This window comes from Spermophilus citellus (assembly GCF_964194105.1).
Source record: "Spermophilus citellus genome assembly, chromosome: 15".
NCBI lineage: Eukaryota > Metazoa > Chordata > Mammalia > Rodentia > Sciuridae > Spermophilus > Spermophilus citellus.
The window spans coordinates 97,665,066-97,684,815 of NC_138195.1; the positions used below are offsets into that span (position 1 = coordinate 97,665,066).

The 19,750-nt window shown below is 55.4% G+C and overlaps 1 protein-coding gene across 1 annotated transcript; it reads left to right on the forward strand.

The window, feature by feature from the left end:
- Positions 1-1,240: 1,240 nt before the first annotated feature.
- SCART1 (scavenger receptor family member expressed on T cells 1) lies at positions 1,241-11,656 on the forward strand (the record flags this gene model as incomplete). The annotated part of the gene is given in 19 exon segments (XM_081268265.1): positions 1,241-1,311; positions 2,670-2,971; positions 3,868-3,992; positions 3,996-4,164; positions 5,071-5,379; positions 5,782-5,905; positions 5,907-6,079; positions 6,233-6,550; positions 6,627-6,941; positions 8,304-8,323; positions 8,327-8,372; positions 8,375-8,427; positions 8,431-8,620; positions 8,785-8,853; positions 8,929-9,243; positions 9,485-9,508; positions 10,200-10,337; positions 10,847-11,041; positions 11,541-11,656. Coding segments are annotated over 19 exon segments (3,072 nt in total).
- Positions 11,657-19,750: the final 8,094 nt, after the last annotated feature.

Consider the following 19,750-nt stretch of genomic DNA (forward strand, 5'->3'; position numbering starts at 1 on the left):
TTCTGGACTCCTCATGTGAATGGGAGTGGTCCCTATGTGTCTGGGTGCTTTAACTTGACATGTGCTTTCAAGGGCCATACACACTGCAGCCTGGATCAGTGCTCATTCTGCTCATGGAAAATGACATTTGTGGAGTGGACACGCCACACTTTGCTCACCACTCATGAGCTGCTGCATACTGGACTGTCTTTTTGTTGGTCATGTACAATGCTGCTGTGAAAATTCCTGTACAGGTGTTTGTGTGGACTTAAAGTTCCATTTCTCTTAGACACACACCTAAGGGTGGAATTGCTGGGTCACAGGGCACCTTATGTTGTGCACTAGTCTCCAATTCCACCTGCAAACGATGAGAGTTCTGCTAGCTCCATCTCCTCACCGTGCCTCATTATTATAGCTTTTATTTCTTTGCTAAGATTTCTGCTTTTGTCCCATCTGAAACAAATTTGCAATTTGCAACTTAATGTGGGAGCATTTTTCTGACAGTTTTCAAACCCTCTCAGGTAGTTCTGACATGTAGTCCCACTTGATATAGGCATCAGCTGATAGTCTTTTACACCTTAGATTTCAGCTTTCTCAGTTCTTGATGGGGTGAGTGATCTCAGTTGTCCCTGGGCGTTCTGCTCTTCGCTCAGGAGACTCTGCATCCTCTCACATCTATTCTTTGAGCAGGCAAGCATCTGGCTGGCGTGTGATGCTGCCTGCTCCATGGGCTTTTGTTTCCATGCAGCTTAGTCTCCAAAACCTCCCAAAGTGCCCTGGTTTTTCTCACCCTTCTGTGCTGCTGAGACTCTGCTCAATCCTTAGGGAACCATCCATGGGGGCAAAGGCGATGTCCTGGGCTGTCTGGGCATGGTCTTACCGTTTGTGCTATTGCTGGGGCTGAAGGGAAGAGCCTGGTTGTGGTGTGCAGAAACATGGGCTTGTTGCTGCTGGGTGTGGGCAGATTGGCCACCTGTCAATCATGGGGTCTGGCTTAGGCTCCCCCTCAGCAGTTGTCAGCAAGGGAGGAAAGCCCCAGCAGGGGCCCCTTGCTTATGTCTGGTGGCACATGGGGCCAGCGAGGCCACTGGTTGCTCTGCTTACAGGGGGAGACAGCTGCCAACTTGCTCTGGAAAGGCCCTTGCTGTCCCCATTAGCCCAGGCCACTGGTGGCTCCCACATCTATATACTCAACTTTGGGCCACAACCTCCGCCCTTGCCCCAGCTGAGTGGTGAGAGCTGGCTGGAGCCACGAGGAATTATGAGGGCAGCTCTCTGGACCCTGGGGCTGGGGTCCTTTCTTCTCACTCTCAGGGCAGCCCCCCTTGGTAAGTTTCTCCTTCCTCATCCACAGGACTTTCTGGAGACAGTGGCTCTGTGGATGCCCAGGCCCTGGGACATGAGTATTCCCTGCTGTCTCCATCTGTCTGCCTGGCTCTCACTAGCCCCAAGGCCGATGGGACATCCTGGGCAGGAGGGATATGGGCTGCAAAGGGCCTGACCCTGAGAGGGTCCAATTGCAGGATAAGCTTGGAGCTCAGGCACGGGTCTGGGTTGGTGCCTGGTTCCATGGACCCAGATGGACTAGTGCTGATGAGACCTGGGGGCACTGCTGTCCCCTGGGTTAGGGCTGGGGCCCACAGGGCAATGAAGGCAACATGGAGTCCCAGGAACTTCCAGGCAGGGTAGTGTGTGTGTGAGGGGCTGCTGGATCAAGAGCAAGAAGCTTCAGAGGAGACCTGCCGAAGGGACAGCATGTGAGGCTGGAGGTGACAGTGAGCCCAGGCTGAGTGTGCAAGAGTGTGCACATGGGAAGGCATGGTGGGCATCTACAGGGGTCTGCAGCTTTCAGGGCCCTTGAAGCTGAAGGAGAAATAATGCATTGGCTGGGCTGCTCCAAGGCCCAGGAGGGAGGTCACCCGATGCTGCACAGAAGCCAAGTAGCGGCAGTGGAGTTGGGACCTGATGGCAGCAGGGTCAGTGGCAGAAAGGGCAGGGTACTGACACCTGCAGAGGTCAGTGGTGTGTTGCTGTGCCTGGGGTCACAGTTGAGGGCTTTGTAGTGGTGTTCAAGATGGCAGACCAGAGTTTGATCCTTCCATGATCTGGGCAGGAAGTGATGAGGAGGCTCTGAGTGGAGGGGTGCAGGGCAGTGATGGTGGAGGACCCTGCAGCAGACACAGTTTCCCTTGGGGCATCTCCCTCGCTCTGAGCCTACCACCCTATGGGACCTTCTCTCTTCTGAGGGTGCAGGGTCCACCAGGGGCCCTGGAGGTGGGTCTAGGGCGTCTGGGGGGCAGGCTGCCAAGACTGGAAGAGTGGTGGGGTTTCAGAGACTGCAGTATCTCCAGTGGAAGTGGAGACATGACATCTGGGAGCAGCGGTGGGTGAAGACCCAGCCCAGCTCCTGGCCTCCAAGGACAAGGGAACTTCCTTACTTTGAGGGGCATCACTGTGATGTCGGTTCTCCAGGCTACGAGGGGAGCAGGGAGAAGAACTGGGGGAGATGTGGGGGTAGTGGGCTGGTCTCCATGTGACCCCTGCTGTCATTTTTCCAGAATTGCTTTGGGGCTGCTAATTTGTGGAGCGAATCCTTGGAAGCAGCCCCAGGTGGATTCAGGCTGGTTCCTCTCCCCACCAGACCCAGGGGGCATTCTGCCCTCTAACCAGTCCTGTCTGTCCCAAGGTAGTCCTGGTGACCTGCGGCTGGCACACAGACAGAGTGCATGCGATAGAGTGGTGCAGGTCCGACGTGATGGGGAGTGGGGACACCTGTGCAACCAGGAGTGGACACTGGCGGAGGCCTCTGTGGTCTGCAGGCAGCTTGGCTGTGGCCCTGCAGTGTGTGTCCCGCTACCAGGAGAGGTGGCTCGGCCCTGGCTGCACAACGTGTCCTGTCGGGGTCATGAGTCCTCCCTCTGGGAGTGCAGCCTGGGCGCATGGAGTCAGAGCGCATGCCCCCATGAGTGGGTGGTGGTTGTACTCTGTGCCAGTGAGCAGGGGCAGGGGAGGGGGAGGCTGGGAGGAGGTGTGGAGGGGTGTGGGGGTGGGTGTGGAGGAAGCAGTATGAGGCTAGGGAGGACCTGGGAAGGGATAGACCTGGAGGAGAGGAAGGGTGGGTTTGGGGCACTGGCAGGGACTCCTGGTTGGGGCCTGGAACACCCTGACTGCAAGTTGCTGCCACCTCTTCTCCCTGGTTAGTCCCTTATGTGTTGGGATCCTTTGATATTCTTTCAAATACTCAGATGCTATGTGCTAATCCAAGGGCTGGTGCCCAGCTGTGCATGGACTGGACAAGGGTCCTGCTCCACTGAGCTTCGGCTGCCAGTGCCACAGCTTTAGGGAAGCAGGGTCGTTTTTAGGGCGGCAGCCACCAGGCTGGGGTCCTCTAGGAGGGCCCCAGAGGCACACAGGCATGCACTCATGACTTTCCCTTGGATGTCTGGCTTGACATGGTTCAGCCGTGTCTGGGTGCTTTGTGTGGCCTGGAGCTTGTGAGGACCCTCATTGCATCAGGTCACTAGAGTAAGAGCCCCTTGAAAAGGCCCTACAGGGTCTTGGGGATTCATGTGAAGCCACCATGGAGGCCTTCTTAAAGCATGCTGAATACTTCAAGGGGGTGACCCAGAGCATTGAACGGGATTGAACTTGTGTGATACCAGGTCTCTGGACTCTGAAATCCGGCCCTCTCTGGATTCCCTGGAGAAGGGGTAGGTAGGTTTGCACTGTCATTCCTGCCTCTCAGACCCAAGAGAGTGCCTGGTAGGCACTGCCATGGTCAAAGGCAGTGCATCTGGAAATACCTGTTACCAGGGCGTATGCAGTCTTCAAATGTCGGTGTGCCTAGTGGAGTCTGAATCTTCTGTAACGTGGGCCTGTGCTTCACAGATGGCACTTTCCAGGAGATCCGCCTGGTGAAGGGTCACAGTCCCTGTGCAGGACTCCCTGAGATCAGGAATGTGAATGGGGTGGACCGCCTCTGTGGCTGGCACATGGAGGAGGCCACAGTATTCTGACAGGAGCTGGGGTGTGGCCCTGTGCTCCAGGCCCCCCGCCAAGGTGTGGACATCGTCAGGAAGTACATGGTTTGCAGGGGCACAGAGCCCACCATCCACAACTGCAGACTCGACAACAACCTGCGCAGTGGCTGTGACCTCCAGCTGGATGCAGAGGTTGTCTGCTCAGGTGAGTTGTCATGCCATGCTCTCAGGGACCCTCAGGTGATGCCAGGCCCGGGCACTGTGGGGGTGCAGGGGTGCCAGGGATCCATCCTGCCTGAGACATTGGGTGCAGACCATTGTGGGTGTAGTGGGAGGGAAAGGCCTGTGTGCTCATGGCTGGTCCTCTCTATCGACATGTGGGAAACTGGCTCTCAGAAGGGACAGTGAGTGGGCAGGGAAAGTCAAGGGAAAACAGAGAGGACTGTGTGAAAAATCTGATAATCTCTAGCTCAGAGTTGCCTTTGGCGGGACCTAGAGATAAAGGGCCCTGGAAGCTCTTTAGTATAGGCTGGCAGGTGGGAACCCAGCAGGCCACAGGTGTGCTGAGGTCTATGTGCTGCAGCCCACAAGAGTGGAGCTAGTTTCTGGCGACCCAGCGAGATGCCAACTCAGCATACCCAGGCCAGGAGTCTTTGCTGAAGGTGCAGGGCTGACCAGTTTCAGCTGAGATAGCTACAGGCTAAAAGCATTTGGTGGACAGCAAGTCAGTTCCTCCCAGCCCTGTCTCAGGTGTATGTGAGCTGCACTGCTTACAGCTCCTGGTTGAGTATGAGGGGCACAGACTACCTGCCGTGGTGCCCACAAAAGGCAGTGTTTATGGCCTGAGGGGACCTTGACCTTGCCTTTGAGATTGTAGATGGACTTGATACCATCACCCTGACAGGCAGAGGCTGTGACAAATGTGAGTGCAGAGCAGGTGACCCTGCCCTCTGGCCTTAGGTATAGGGTGGATGGGCCTCCGTGTGCCAGATGACTGGACCCAGATGACATCCCTGGTGTGAGCCTCCTGTGGGTGTGGTTGAAGGTGTTAGCTCAGGGCTGTTCATTGGACAATACCTATCTCCACCTGAGAGGATGTTGATTCCTCCAGGACACCTGGAGGCCCGGCTGGTGGGCGGTGAGCATCCCTGTGCTGGGCGCCTGGAGGTTCGGCGGGGCCTGACCTGGGGCACTGTCTGCCACACGGACCTGGATCTGCCCACAGCCCACGTGGTGTGCCGGGAGCTGCAGTGTGGGTTGGTCATCTCCATCGTCCACGGCACCCTCTTTGGCCAAGGCTCAGGGCCAGTGTGGACAGAGGCCTCCCAATGCCTGGGCAATGAGTCCCTGCTGTTCCACTGCCAGAACGAGCCCAGGCACCAGTGCATGCATGACCAGGACGTGGGGCTCAGGTGCTCAGGTGAGGCCTGGGGCGGACTGCAGAAGTCCAGCCCAGGTCTTTGCTTGCCAACATTCCTCCATGGGCCCCACCTGTGACTCTAAGATGAGCCCCTAAGGGTCCTGGGCAGGAGTGTATGTGTGCTCAGGGACCGTTTGGTTCTGCTGGTTGAAAGGAGGGCAGGAAAGGAAGGGGAAGGATTCTGGCCATTGAGAGATGTGACTCAAGGGCTACACTGCAGACAGGGGGCTCCTCTGCAGAGTTGTAGGACCTGGAGGCTGATGCTCTGGTAGGTGGGGGTGGACACAGCGATCAAGGGTCCATTCTGTGTGCAGCATACTGGGTGCAAAAGAAAGAAATGGCCAAGTAGAGCTGCTTTTAGGGTGTGTGAATCTGAGGCCACAGGACTTCATCTCTCCCCAGAGTTCCAGCTGGTCAATGGCAGCAGCAGCTGTGGGGGCTGTGTGGAGCTCCAGGTGCAGGGGTCCTGGGCACCCCTCTGTGCCATGCACTGGGACTTAGCAGATACAGCCGTCCTCTGCCACCACCAGCAACGCTGTGGCCACACCTCCAGGAGGCCACTTTGGGGAAGGAGGAGCTCCCCTGTGGCCAGATGTGTTTCACTGTGTGGGGACAGAGCCTTATTTGTGGAATTGCCCAGTGAGCACGCTGGGGGCCCAGGCCTGTGCCCCAGGAAATTCGGCCTCTGCCCTCTGCTCAGGTGGGTATGAGGTAGGACTGTGGAAGAGTAAGCGGAAGGTCAGCAGGAGGTTGGAAAAGCACAGAGTATGGACTCCAACTGAGCTGAGAGTGGGCAGGGCTTTGTGGGGATGGGCTTTCCTGTGACCATGGGAACCCTCTTGCTCCCTGCCAGGTCTCCCAGACGCCTTACGTCTGAGGGACGTTCAGAGCCGTTGTGATGGCCGGGTGGAGATGGCCCTGGATGGCATGTGGGGCCGTGTCCTGGACAACGCCTGGGACCTGCGGGCCGCCAGCATGGTGTGCCGGCAGCTGGGGTGCGGAGGGGCAGAGCGAGCCTACGACGCGCCCACCCCTGGCCGTGGTGTGGTCCGGGTATGGTTGAGCCGTGTGCGCTGCGTGGGCTCCGAGACCCACCTGACCCAATGCAACATGTCCACGTCCCAGCGGGTGCCCTCAGGGGTTTCACAGGACGTTGGCGTCGTGTGCTCTGGTGAGTGTGGGAACAGTTGTTCCCCCAGCTCCCTGGCCCCCAGAGTGCAGGCACTCCTGACTCAGTCTCTCCGCAGGGAGCCTCCGGGTACGGCTGGCCGCTGGGCTGGGTCGCTGCGACGGTCGTGTGGAGGTGCTCCAGGGGGGCGAGTGGGGCACCGTGTGCGATGATGCCTGGGACCTACAGGACGCGCATGTGGTCTGCAGGCAGCTGGACTGTGGCCACACACTGAGTGCGCTGGGGTCCGCCCACTTTGGGGCTGGGGCTGGCCCGATCTGGATGGACGAGCTGGCTTGTGTGGGCCATGAGTCTGCTCTGTGGCAGTGCCCGTCTGGGGGCTGGGGACGGCATGACTGTGGGCACAAGGAGGACGCTGGGGTCTTCTGCTCAGGTGAGTGCCTTGTCTTTTAGTGTCTTCATGGGGCAGTTGGACATCTAGGAAGCCTAAGGTCACCTTGTTTGGAATTCTGCTTCTCTATGTTGCTGCCCTCTTGGTGGGTCACTCTTGGGTCACAGTTTGTCATTATTCCCAGAGACAGCCAGTGTCATGGTGACCAGTCACCCTCAGGTGGACAGCAGCAGGCGGTGGGCATGCATGGAGCTCCTCCCCCTCTCTGGCATTGCTTTGTGCAGATGGAGGGCAGCCTCTGTTCTGTCGTGACCCAGCAGGCTCCAGAGAGAGGGAGAAAGTGCTCATCTCACGCGGCGGCCAAAGTCCCAGCAGCCTCCCTGCAGTGCTGCTCCTAAGTTATCTTGATTAGTCAGATTTTTTTAATTAGTTTTGATCTTGTTGGAGGCAAGATATATCAAATTTTCTCTAGTTATCCTGTCATGGTTATATGAATGTTATAATCGCCACTTGAGGCGTGGTTTTTTTAAGTTAGTTGTAGATGGACATGCACCTTTATTTTATTTTTATGTAGTGCTGAGGATTGAATACAATGTCTCACACATGTTAGGGAAGCACTCTATCTCTGAGCCTCAACCCCAGCCCATGAGGTGTGATTTAAAGGGTCTCTAGGCTCCACTCTGGGGCTGTATCAACAACCCTGCCACACATCAGCCAGGGGGACATATCTGGACTTGGATCCATCAGGATTGATGCCTATTTAGAGCATGAAGCTCTGGACTAAATCATGGTTCTGACTTATTTTTTTCATGTCATTAACCAATTTTTTTAAAAATGGTATTTTAAATTGACACACAGTAAGTGCATATTCACTGGGTGCAGTATGACATCGCAGTGCACAGTGTACAGTGTGTCCTGACCATGCCAAGGGACTGGCAGAACTGTCACCTCAACGTGGCCCACCTCTTGGTCTTGGGAAGATTCCAGTCTTCTCTACTTTCTACTTTGAAGTATTTAGTTAAGTGTATCAGCCATGGTCATCCTGCCTGCCAGGGAACATTGGGAACCAGCCCTCCCGTCCAGCTGCACCCGGCAGCCGGGACCACCCTCCGTCCCCTCCCCTGCAAGAGTCTGGTGGCACACTGGCAGTTGTGGCTTGCCTCTTTTCTGTGTGGTTTGAGGCTTCTTAATATGGTGCCATTCCATCTGCCTGTGTGTGGCCCTGTTGCTCAGACCACGGTCCTGGCTGAGCTGTCTTCCTCCAGGAGGGCGCTGTTGGGTCTTGTACCTAAGTGTCTGTTCCATCCTGAGCTTGTCTGGTGTCTTCCTCCTGTGTGGTGCCCAGTGCCCTGCACTTTTATGCAGCACACCTTCCTTCTTACGGGGTGTGCTTGTGTCCTGTAGAATCTATGGCTCTGAGGCTGTGAGGAGGTCCTGGTGGCTGTGCTGGCTGGCTGGACGTGCTCTACAATGGGCATGGGGTTCTGTGTGCAGCAATGCCCTCAAAGACATCTCCTTGATTATCATCTGAAAACAGCTGGGGTGTGGGGATCAGGGCTGGCTGGAGAACAAGCCATTCCAAGGGGCAGGTTCCAGCATCGCCTGGGTAGATGACATCGAGTGCCGCAGGCTACACAGCTCCACTCTGTGGCACTGTCCTTCTGCTCCCTGGGACCCACGCTCCTGTGCCCTGGGAGAAGAGGCCTGGATTACCTGTGCAGGTGGGCATGGCTCTTCTGGGTGTCCTGAAAAAGACTGTTCTGAAAGTCACAGATAGGGCTGAAGTGAACTGCAGCTCTGACCTGGAGCCTTGTGGATCTGTCCACTGTGCTCTGTAGCTGCCTGCCCACTCCTAGGCTTAAAGGTGCTGGTTGCTTCTCTACAGGATTTTCACCAACAATGGCGCAGGCTTCAGGAGAGATGCTCAACTGCTCATCCGTGCTCAGTTGCCCAGGTATGCCTCTGTCCCTTATGTAGATGAGCCTGCTCATGCCTACTGTGGCCCAGAGGTAACCTCTGCCCCTTCCAGAGGAGGGCGCAGTGCGCGTGCGTGGCGGCAAGGACGGCTGCTCTGGGCACGTGGAGCTCTGGCACAGGGGCTCCTGGGGCACTGTGTGTGATGACTCCTGGGACCTGGCAGACACAGAGGTTGTGTGCCGCCAGCTGGGCTGCGGCCAGGAAGTGGACGCCGTGCGGGGTGCTGCCTTTGGCCCTGGCTGGGGGCCCGTGTGGCTGGATGAGGTGGGGTGTCGTGGCAGTGAGGCGTCCCTGTGGGGCTGCCCGGCTGAGCCCTGGGGACACGGAGACTGTGAGCACAAGGAGGACGCGGGTGAGCGCTGCTCAGGTGAGTGTGCGAGAAACCCAGGGGGAGAGGGTGCCTGGAGGGCGTGTTCCTGTGTCCACCTCTTTTTCTCAGCCACTCCCCACAGGGTTCAGTTGGGTGCTCCTGGCACAGGCTGCCCCCTGGATCTTATGATGCTCTAGCAGAGGGTGGCCGGGTGAGCCCCTGGGCCCTGACAGGTCTGTGCTGCTTAGAGCATCTCTGCCTCCCCATCCTGGTGCTCAGGCTGGTATGTCTCCTGCAGGTGTCCCTGGGACCTCTGCATCTGGTAGGTGGCCTCCTGCCCACCCCCCAACTCCCAGTCCTTGGGCCCCTAGAGGGCCTGCAGTGGGTGGGGCTCAGCTCTGACTGTCCTGGGGGCCTCTGGGAGCAGGGGCCTGGTCACACCCTGTTCAGGTGGTCCAGGCCCCTCCCTGAGGAAAGCAGCTGTCCTTCCTTGGGCCTGGGTGGGTGGGGAGCCTGTGAGGGGACCAAAGCCCAGGCCCAGGCCCTTGCTGGCTGTGGCCTTGAGGACACAATGGCTCTAGGTCTACAGCAGAGCAGAGACAGGGGCAGAAAGGCCCATAGGAGCTTTTCCCTGTGTGCATGGTGGGTCATGAGGCCTGTGCCCTGATCCTGGGCCTTCACACCGGGGCATTTTTCCATGGATTTTCCTGGCTGAGCCTTCCATCTAGGCCCTTTTACAGGGACATTTGTTTTAAGCCCACTGCTGGGGCCTTGGCACTTGGCAGTCCTATCTGTGTTCTCTCCCCTGAGCCTTGAATCCTAGGCCTTCACCCTGAGCTCCTCCACCATGGGACCTCTGGCCATCTCTGGGGAGCAGCTGCCTGTCCAGGTGGCATTGAGACCCCTCCCCCATGCACACTGCCCCTGCTGAGAGGCTGAAGTCATCCAGGTCCAGGGTCACAATGCCCCAGGTAGCCAGGCACTCAGGAGGCCCTGCCTCTCACTGCCCACAGCCCTTTCCCTGGCCCCTCCACCTGTTGCTGAGGGCTGGACCTTGCCTGAAATCGCCTGCCTGGTCCTTGGCTTTGTCCTGTGCCTCGTCTTCCTGGTGCTAGGTGTCCAGTGGTGCCACAGCAGTGCTGCCTGCATGGGTAGGTGGATGACTGGGCATGGTGAGCAGGGTCCCTGGGAGCAGAGGCTGGGGGACGCTCTGGGAGACACCAGCATTGGCAGACCCTCTCTGTTCTGGCCACCCTCCTGCATACTGCAGGTGTCTTCCTAGCAGCCACTGTTGGGAGAGTTTCTGTGGAACCACTCACGAGGTGTGGGTACCCAGGTGTCACTATGTTTTGAGAACAGATCTATGAAGAAAATCCTCTTTCCTGGGCACCAAAGTGTCCCCCATCCATCCCTCATCCTTGTCCTTGTAGCTGGGGCCTGTCATAGTGTGTTCAGAGCCTGGGACTCACCCCTTTCCCCAGGTCCCTTTGATCAGTGCAGAGCAGGGTGTGACTGAAGGCCATTGCTGTGCAGGGGCAGATGGAGAGGAGCCGGGGTCTCAGCATGCCTGAGAGCCTCCGGTGCCTGGGGGGGGGTGGTGGTGGTGGTGGGAGGCTCCATCTACAGGAGCGTTCATTCTGTAAGGTTGTTGCCTTTGCAGGTTCTGGACTGTCGGGGAACCAGGCCTCAGAGGGCGTCTATGAGGACATCGAAGCTGTCCCTGTGAGGGAGAAAGATGAAGTGTCCCCAGAATTCAGGGGGCCCATGCAGGAGGAAGATTATGATGATGCGGCAGAGCCTGAGGAGGGCCACCATGATGAGGGGGAGGAGTCTGGGGCCTTGCTGAGCCCCACAGGTGTGCATCTTTGCGCCCTGGGGTCCGTGGCACTCTTCTTGCTGTACTGCTCCCATGTGCAGGGCTGTGCTCTGGCCAGCGCTTACATTTAAAGATCCTGAGTGCTGCTCTGTGTCTCTGGGTCCTCACTGCCATCTTAGGCACGAGGCATTGGAAAGTGCCCTGTCCCTCAAGGCTGATGCTTAGACTGGAATCTTGCAGTGGGTAGGATGGTGCTCAGTAAAGTCCTGCCTGTCTTTGTTTCCTGTTGGAGCTGTGCCCTTTGTGCCTTCTACACCAAATCCCTGAAGGCTGAAAGGGAGGCGGCGGGTGGCTGGTGGGGTTGTGTCTTTGTTAGCACACATCCCAGAGTGCCCCACCTGCTGCTCCCAACCTTGTCTCTCTCTCTCTATGGCTTCCTCTGCCATGGGGACCAGGAGCTGAGCATGGGGGCTCTGAGAAGTCCCTGAGGACCACAGTGTACATCTCTCTCCTTAATCACAGGTGACGCTCCTTGTAGCCTGGTTCCTGGAGCTCAAGCTGGGAATGAAGAAAGTGGTAGCCCCTGGCCCAGCCCATGATGACCATGAGAGGACCCTCTGGGACTCTGAGCTGTGTGTGCAGAGCATGAGATGAACCTGGCAGGCGGGTCTTTCTTGCCCTCATTGTTAAAACAGATGTTGTTCAAGTCCCTTTGACCTCACTCATACCTCACTAGTCCCTCCAGGACATTTATCAGGCCCCATAATGGCCAAGGTGTATCCTGGGCCCACTTCTCTGCCTCTCCTTGACCTTTGTCCTCCTGTGTGTCCCAGGCCTGGCATGCTTCTAGCCCATGGTGGTTCTAGCAGCTGTCCTGAAATGTTGGGTGAAGTTCCCCGAGGAAGGTGCCATGGTGACCCCCTCTGATCTACAGGCAGGGACGTCCTCCCTCAGCGGGAAGCTAATGCACCTCAGGTCCATCTTTCACAAGTGTGCTGGTCTGGATCCCAGCACATGCTGGACACTTGGTCATGTGATCAATACATATGTGAGAACAGCTTTCCTGACCCCCTTGAGCACTCCCATCCAGGACCACGTGCTCCATGTCCAGCCTGCCCTGGCCACTCCCATTGAGGCCACGTGCTCCATGTCCAGATCAGTCCTGGTCACTCCCATCCAGGACCACGTGCTCCATGTCCAGCCTGCCCTGGCCACTCTCATCAAGGCCACGTGCTCCATGTCCAGATCAGTCCTGGTCACTCCCATCCAGGACCACGTGCTCCATGTCCAGACCTACCCTAATCACTCCCATTGAGGCCACGTGCTCCATGTCCAGATCAGTCCTGGTCACTCCCATCCAGGACCACGTGCTCCATGTCCAGCCTGCCCTGGCCACTCTCATCAAGGCCACGTGCTCCATGTCCAGATCAGTCCTGGTCACTCCCATCCAGGACCACGTGCTCCATGTCCAGACCTACCCTAATCACTCCCATTGAGGCCACGTGCTCCATGTCCAGATCAGTCCTGGTCACTCCCATCCAGGACCACGTGCTCCATGTCCAGCCTGCCCTGGCCACTCCCATTGAGGCCACGTGCTCCATGTCCAGATCAGTCCTGGTCACTCCCATCCAGGACCACGTGCTCCATGTCCAGCCTGCCCTGGCCACTCCCATCCAGGAACACTTTCTCTTTATCCAAAACGTGACTTGTATTACTCAATAAACAATCATGGTACCAGGGAAAAACCTAAGTAATCCAGTAGTCGAACTTGGTCCCCCCAATGCCCTAAGCATTTCCATACTGAGGTCACATGGGCCTCTTATTTATTATTAGTCTACCATCCCTTTGCTGTAGATTACTCCTCTAATGTGATTATGAAACTCCTTGCCCAGGATACTCTCTGGGGTCTCATAGGCAGATTTTGTTGAAAGCACTGATTCTTGGGCCTATTCATGTGGTTGGATTGGGTGTGGGGGCTTAGCCTCTCTGTCCTCATATTGTGTCCATGTCCTTTGCTGCCTTCGCCTTTGTATCAGAGTATAATCAGCACCACATGTAGACCTTTAAACTCTTGAGAGACATTTTGTGAAACTATAAGATGGGGTTAACTTGACCCAGGCTTGCCTCACCTCCCCCCCCCCCCCGTTAAGGCTAAAGACACCATGAAGTGATATGCTGTACCTTAAAGGGAATGACAGGAGGTGGCATCTAAGTTCCTGGAAGATTTCTACCTATTCCCTAAGAAGACATGATGTTAGCCTACCCCTCCACTCTCCAGTTTTGTGAGCAAAACTCCATTTTCATCCTCTGGCCACTGAATACAGCCTTTCTTTTCTATCATTCTTCTCTTAGACAGGGTTTCTCTGGGGATGAACTTATGAGTTGGTCAATGTCCATTGCTTCTTGCTCACCTCCATCCCAAACCACGTCCACCCTGTGCGCCAACCACCATGGAGTCCTCTGTGAGCATCCACTACGGGACTAAACCTCTGTGGCCACGCATCTCTGGGAAACGCCTTCTGGCACCTGCTTTTTTGCCACCTGGAATCTGCTTCTTAAGAGTGAATCTGTCTGTGGTCTGATGAGAATGGTCCCTGACAAAGTTACAGTGGAGAATGGATCCTTGTGGTGTTCCCATGTAGTAGAATTTACCTTCCTGGTGTCCTGATGGAGAGGTGGACCCTACAGGAGGGCTGATGTAGGGTGGATCCTCCCAGTATCTTGGCCGGGAGTGGACCCTTCTGGTGTCCTGATGTGGAATGGACCCACATGGTGTTCTAGTGGGGAGTGGACCCTCCTAGTGTCCTGGTGGAAAGTGGATCATCCTGGTATCCTGGTTTGGCGTGGACCGTCCTGGTAGGTCCAGGTGGGGAGCAGACCTGCGTGTTGGGCAAGAATACTGAATATAGGGTGCGGTTGCCCCACAGTCTACTCTGGGTGACTTGGTGTGTGGTGGCTCTCCAGCTGTCCATGGGATCATTCATACTGATGACCTTCATGGAGTGTGGGCACTGGGCAGGACTTGGGAGGACAATGTGGTGTCCATGCTGATCAGCTCAGCAAAAGCTTCAAGAGTCCCACAGCAGAAGAGGGCCTGGCCCTCGGCTCCTTGTTTCCCCACGGGCTGAGGCCGGATGCTGGCTGCAGGCCTCCCTCTGTGCTGCCCTCCCCTGCTCTGGAAGGATCAGAAGCCCCCATCTGGAGCAGGAGGGGCCCAGCTCCTTTCTTCAGGAGAGTGGGGAGTTTGTGGGAATCCACCTAGAGATCTGGCACCTGGCTTACACTGCGGGGTCACATGAGAAATTGCTTTGTGTTTTAGAGACTGGGTTTCTCACTGACCAAGTATGTGCTGCTCCAGCCAGTGGGCATCCTGGAGCTGCTGGATGGGAAATCAAGCTGTTGGGGATGAGTTCATGAGGGCTGGGAACCCTCCACCCTGTTCTGGGCCAGAGTCTCCAAGCTTTTGGAATCACTCCTTGTGGTTGTGTGAGAGTATTTGGGGTGTGGGGTGCTGGGGGGACTTGACTAGGGCTGCCGTTCTGGCTTCCTGCCCATCACGGAGCTCAGAAAAGGGAGGTGAGACAATTTTGGGAGGTGGGGCTGGTGAGCTCCACAGATTGTTGAGAGCCCGGGCCAGGTCAAGATGGTGCCTGGTATTTTGCCAGAAGGGGCGGTTCCTGCTGCCTTGGGTGACCGCTATTTTTGAGTTCTCGCGGAGTTCCCATTGAGCTCTCTCAGAGTTCCTAGAGAGTTCGCATGGGTTGGTTGAGTTCCGGTTGAGCTCTAGGAGTTCCTGGAGGGTCGCGTGGGTGGCATTCGTGTGAGTTTGAAAATAAAGTTCGTTCCTGCTTGAATCTACAAGTGGCTGACCTCCCGGTTGTTTGTGCCCAGCCAGACTGCGGCAACAGATCTTGCCTTCTGCATCCTGGCCTGGCAGGCAAGGCATGATGGACTTGGGGTCTGCTTGAAATTGTGTGTGTGTGTAAAATAGTGTGAACGTGTATGTGTGAATGTGTGTGCATGTTGCCTGCACATGTGTGCACCTGAGTGTTTGAATTCCCTGGGTATTGAGAGCATGCGTGTCCATGTGTGTGATTGCATGTCTGTGTATGTGTATGAACAAGTCATTGGTGTGCATGAGTAGTGTTGGTGTGCTGGTTGTCATGGGACCAGCACAATGTCTGGATGGCAGGTGAGATATGCCGCAGGGTGAGGGGCTGGCGAGACTCTGCTGGACACTGGTGCTGGGCCAGGTCTCAGGTCTCTGCAGGCCCCATGTACCCCACAGATGGGCATCTGGCTCATGTCTGTGGTTGAAGATTAAGCCTGGCTTGAGTGGGGGCTGGTCCTCACGCCTCAGATATACGGAGGCTGGAGTGCGGAGGTTAGCCCATCCCAGGGGTCATGGGGCTTTGAGTCCTGGAACTGGGTCTGGCTATGCTGCCTCTGTCCTGCTAAGGCTGCATGTCTTCCTGCTCTCTGGGTCCAATTTTCTCCTTGGAAAGTAGGTGTGGAAGGAGGGAAGCAGCGGGTATGACCTCACCCAGGCAGGCTGGCCTGGAAGGACCAGAAACCCCTGTCCTTGCCTTCTGCCCTGGTGCCCTTGCTGTGGTACCTGGGTAAGACCCGAGTTCTCTGTGGCTGGCTGTCCTATGGCCAGCAGTGCCAGGGTCAGCATCCTCTCCGGCAACTCCACACCACAACACACACACATAATGTGCCACACACAACATACCATACATGCGCCACACATACATGCCATACCCTTCACATACTACCCCACACTGTGCCACATAAAGTACGCACATGTACACACATGCACCCACACTGAACACCATATACATGTGTATACACATCACACATATTGTGTCATACACACCACACATGTACACACATACTACACACATGTATACACATACCACAGTACACTGTGTCACACACATACCAACATGTATACACCCCCACACACTGAGTCACACACATGCCATACAAAACAAGCACATTCACCCACCCACATACATGTCTCACACATACACCATACACACAACATGTACACACCATACACACTGTGTCACACATATGCCACACAAGTATACACATACATACTACACACTGTGTCACACATGGACTATACCCATAACATGTGCACACACACAACATGTCATACATACCACACCACACCTACACACTACACACACCACACACACCATACCTACACCACACCTACACCACACACAGCACACACAGCACACACATCACACAAAGCAAACCTACACACACAGCACACACAACACATACACACCACACACATCACACACACCACACACACCACACACACCACACACCATACCTACACCACACCTATACCACACACACACAGCACACAAACATCACACACATCACACAAACATCACACACATCACACACACCACACACACCACACACATCACACACACCACACCTACACCACACCTATACCACACACACATCACACACATACACACACCACACACACCACACACATCACACACACCACACCTATACCACACACACACATCACACACATACACACACCACACACACCACACACATCACACACACCATACCTACACCACACCTACACCACACACAGCATACACACACCACACACACCACACACCACACACATCACACACACCATACCTACATCACACACAGCACACACACCACACACATCACACACAACACACACATCACACACAGCACACACAACACACACAGCACACACATCACACACAACACACACAGCACACACATCACACACACCATACCTACACCACACACAGCACACACACCGCACACATCACACACAACACACACACCACACACATCACACACACCATACCTACACCACACACATCACACACAGCACACACATCACACACAGCACACACATCACACACATCACACAAACATCACACACATCACACACAGCACACACACCACACACATCACACACACCACACCTACACCACACCTATACCACACACACATCACACACAACACACACACCACACACATCACACACACCATACCTACACCACACACAGCACACACAGCACACACATCACACACAACACACACACCACACACATCACACACACCATACCTACACCACACACAGCACACACAGCACACACACCACACACAACACACACAGCACACACATCACACACAGCACACACATCACACACAGCACACACAACAGACACACCACACACAACACTCACAGCACACACATCACACACACCATACCTACACCACACACAGCACACACACCACACACATCACACACAACACACACACCACACACATCACACACACCATACCTACACCACACACAGCACACACACCACACACATCACACACAACACACACACCACACACATCACACACACCATACCTACACCACACACAGTGCACACAACACACACATCACACACAACACACACACCACACACATCACACACCATACCTACATCACACACAGCACACACATCACACACAGCACACACAACACACATACCACACACAACACACACAGCACACACATCACACACAGCACACACAACACACACAGCACACACAACACACACAGCACACACATCACACACACCATACCTACACCACACACAGCACACACACCACACACATCACACACAACACACCTACACACACACATCACACACAGCACACACACCACACACATCACACACAACACACCTACACACACAGCACACACATCACACACAGCACACACACCACACACACCACACACAACACACACAGCACACACACCACACACATCACACACAACACACCTACACACACACATCACACACAGCACACACACCACACACATCACACACAACACACCTACACACACACATCACACACAGCACACACAGCACACACATCACACACAGCACACACACCACACACACCACACACAACACACACAGCACACACACCACACACACCACACACAACACACACAGCACACACATCACACACACCACACCTACACACACACACACCACACACACACCACACGTGTACCACTGAGACTCTGCCCAGGTTCTGATGAGACCCTTCTCTTCGGGGACGCATGGCGGGGTCTGTCGGCAGGGTCTCAGGTGACAGGAAGCCTGGTGGTGTTAGCAGGGTGGGGAGTGAGCTCATGGAGCAGCTCGCGGCCTGGCTGGGGTAGAGACGAGGAACGGGCACACTGGAGAGCCTGGGCAGTGACACTAAGGCCAGCCATTAAGAGGGGAGGGGCCAGAGAGGCCGGTGGCCCTGGTCTTCATCCTCTTGTGACATCTAGACAAAGCCTTCATTGCTGAGATGGGACCAGATGCTGTGGGGGGCGGTTCAGGGGGGACGCTGTGGGATGTTGGAGAGGTCAGCAGGGCCAGGCAGCCCCAGGGCAGGCTTTCCTTCTGGGGATCCTGTCCTCCCTGCTGTGGCCTGAAATCTGGGGGTGCAGGGACTTTGGGGAGATACAGAGCCTGCTGGCTGCACCTCTGAACCACGGGGTGTCATAGCCTCCCTGTTCGGACAGGCAGCCCAGAGGCCTTGGGTATACCCAGGTGTCCCGCCCCTTCCGCGTTCAGGCCGCCCCCCAGCAGGGGCACCTGTTGTTGGGGAGGAGTCCCCTGGCCAGCCACAGTAGTCCTGGGAGCTCTGGGCACATGGGGGCGAGCTCGGGTCTTCCTGACGGGTACCTTTGCTTCCTGAATCTTGGCTCAAGTCCCAGGTCCTCTGAAGGGAATTAATAAGGGAGCAAGAGGTCAGTCCTGCTGGCTTGGGGGTGCTCTTGACAGGGCCCCAGGTGGCTCCAGGGGCTGTGCTGCCTCACCCCACTTTTGTTTCTTTCTGTTTATTCTCCAGTTTCTGGCCTGGTCTGGCAGCGGGGCCTCAGGTTCGCTGCTCTCCTCTGGCATCTGAGAAGCCTCCTCCCTTCCTTGCACCCGCCTGGTGCTGCCTGGGCTTGGTGGTCTCTCCAGAGCCCCACTGCGTGACGGGGCATGACTGCCCTTGTGAGGAGGTGCCTGGCCAGGCTGCCTGGTCTTCTCAGTGCCTCCCTCCCGGGCCTTGGGGCTCTGGACAGTCTGGGTCACTTGTGAAGGAGCTGGAGCGGCTGTGCTGCTGCCTCCGTGTCCTGCTTTGGGTGGAGGCTTCAGTGGCCTCGTGGAATGTGCTGGGAGGCTTTGCCTCTCTCCTTCCTGGTGGGAGAGCTTCTATGAGCCTGCAGTGATTTCACCTGTAAGACCATTTGTCTATTTCTGGAGGAAATTTTAGATGGACTTGTCGGTTTCCTTCATGGGCCTAGGACCGTTCAGGCTTACTGTTTCTTCTTGAGTTGTTTGGTGAGTTATACTTCTCTGGAAGTGTGTTCATTTGACGTAAGTTTAAATTTTCCAGCTTGAAGCTGTGGAGTCCTCTCCTTGTTGGATCTGAACTAGTGTCTCCAGGTAATTGATCAGCAGCTTCTTTTTCTTGATCTTGCTATAGACTTATGATACTTCAAAAATCAAAGAAAAACTTTTTATATTTTCTGCATTATTAAATTCTTCTTTTATCTACTTCCAATTTTCTTTCTTTTATTGTGGTCCTTTTTCTCACTTAAAATTTCAGCCTATTCATTTATTTCTAGCATTTATTTTTTCACATTAGCATTTAAGTAGTGAATTTCACTTTATGTACTAT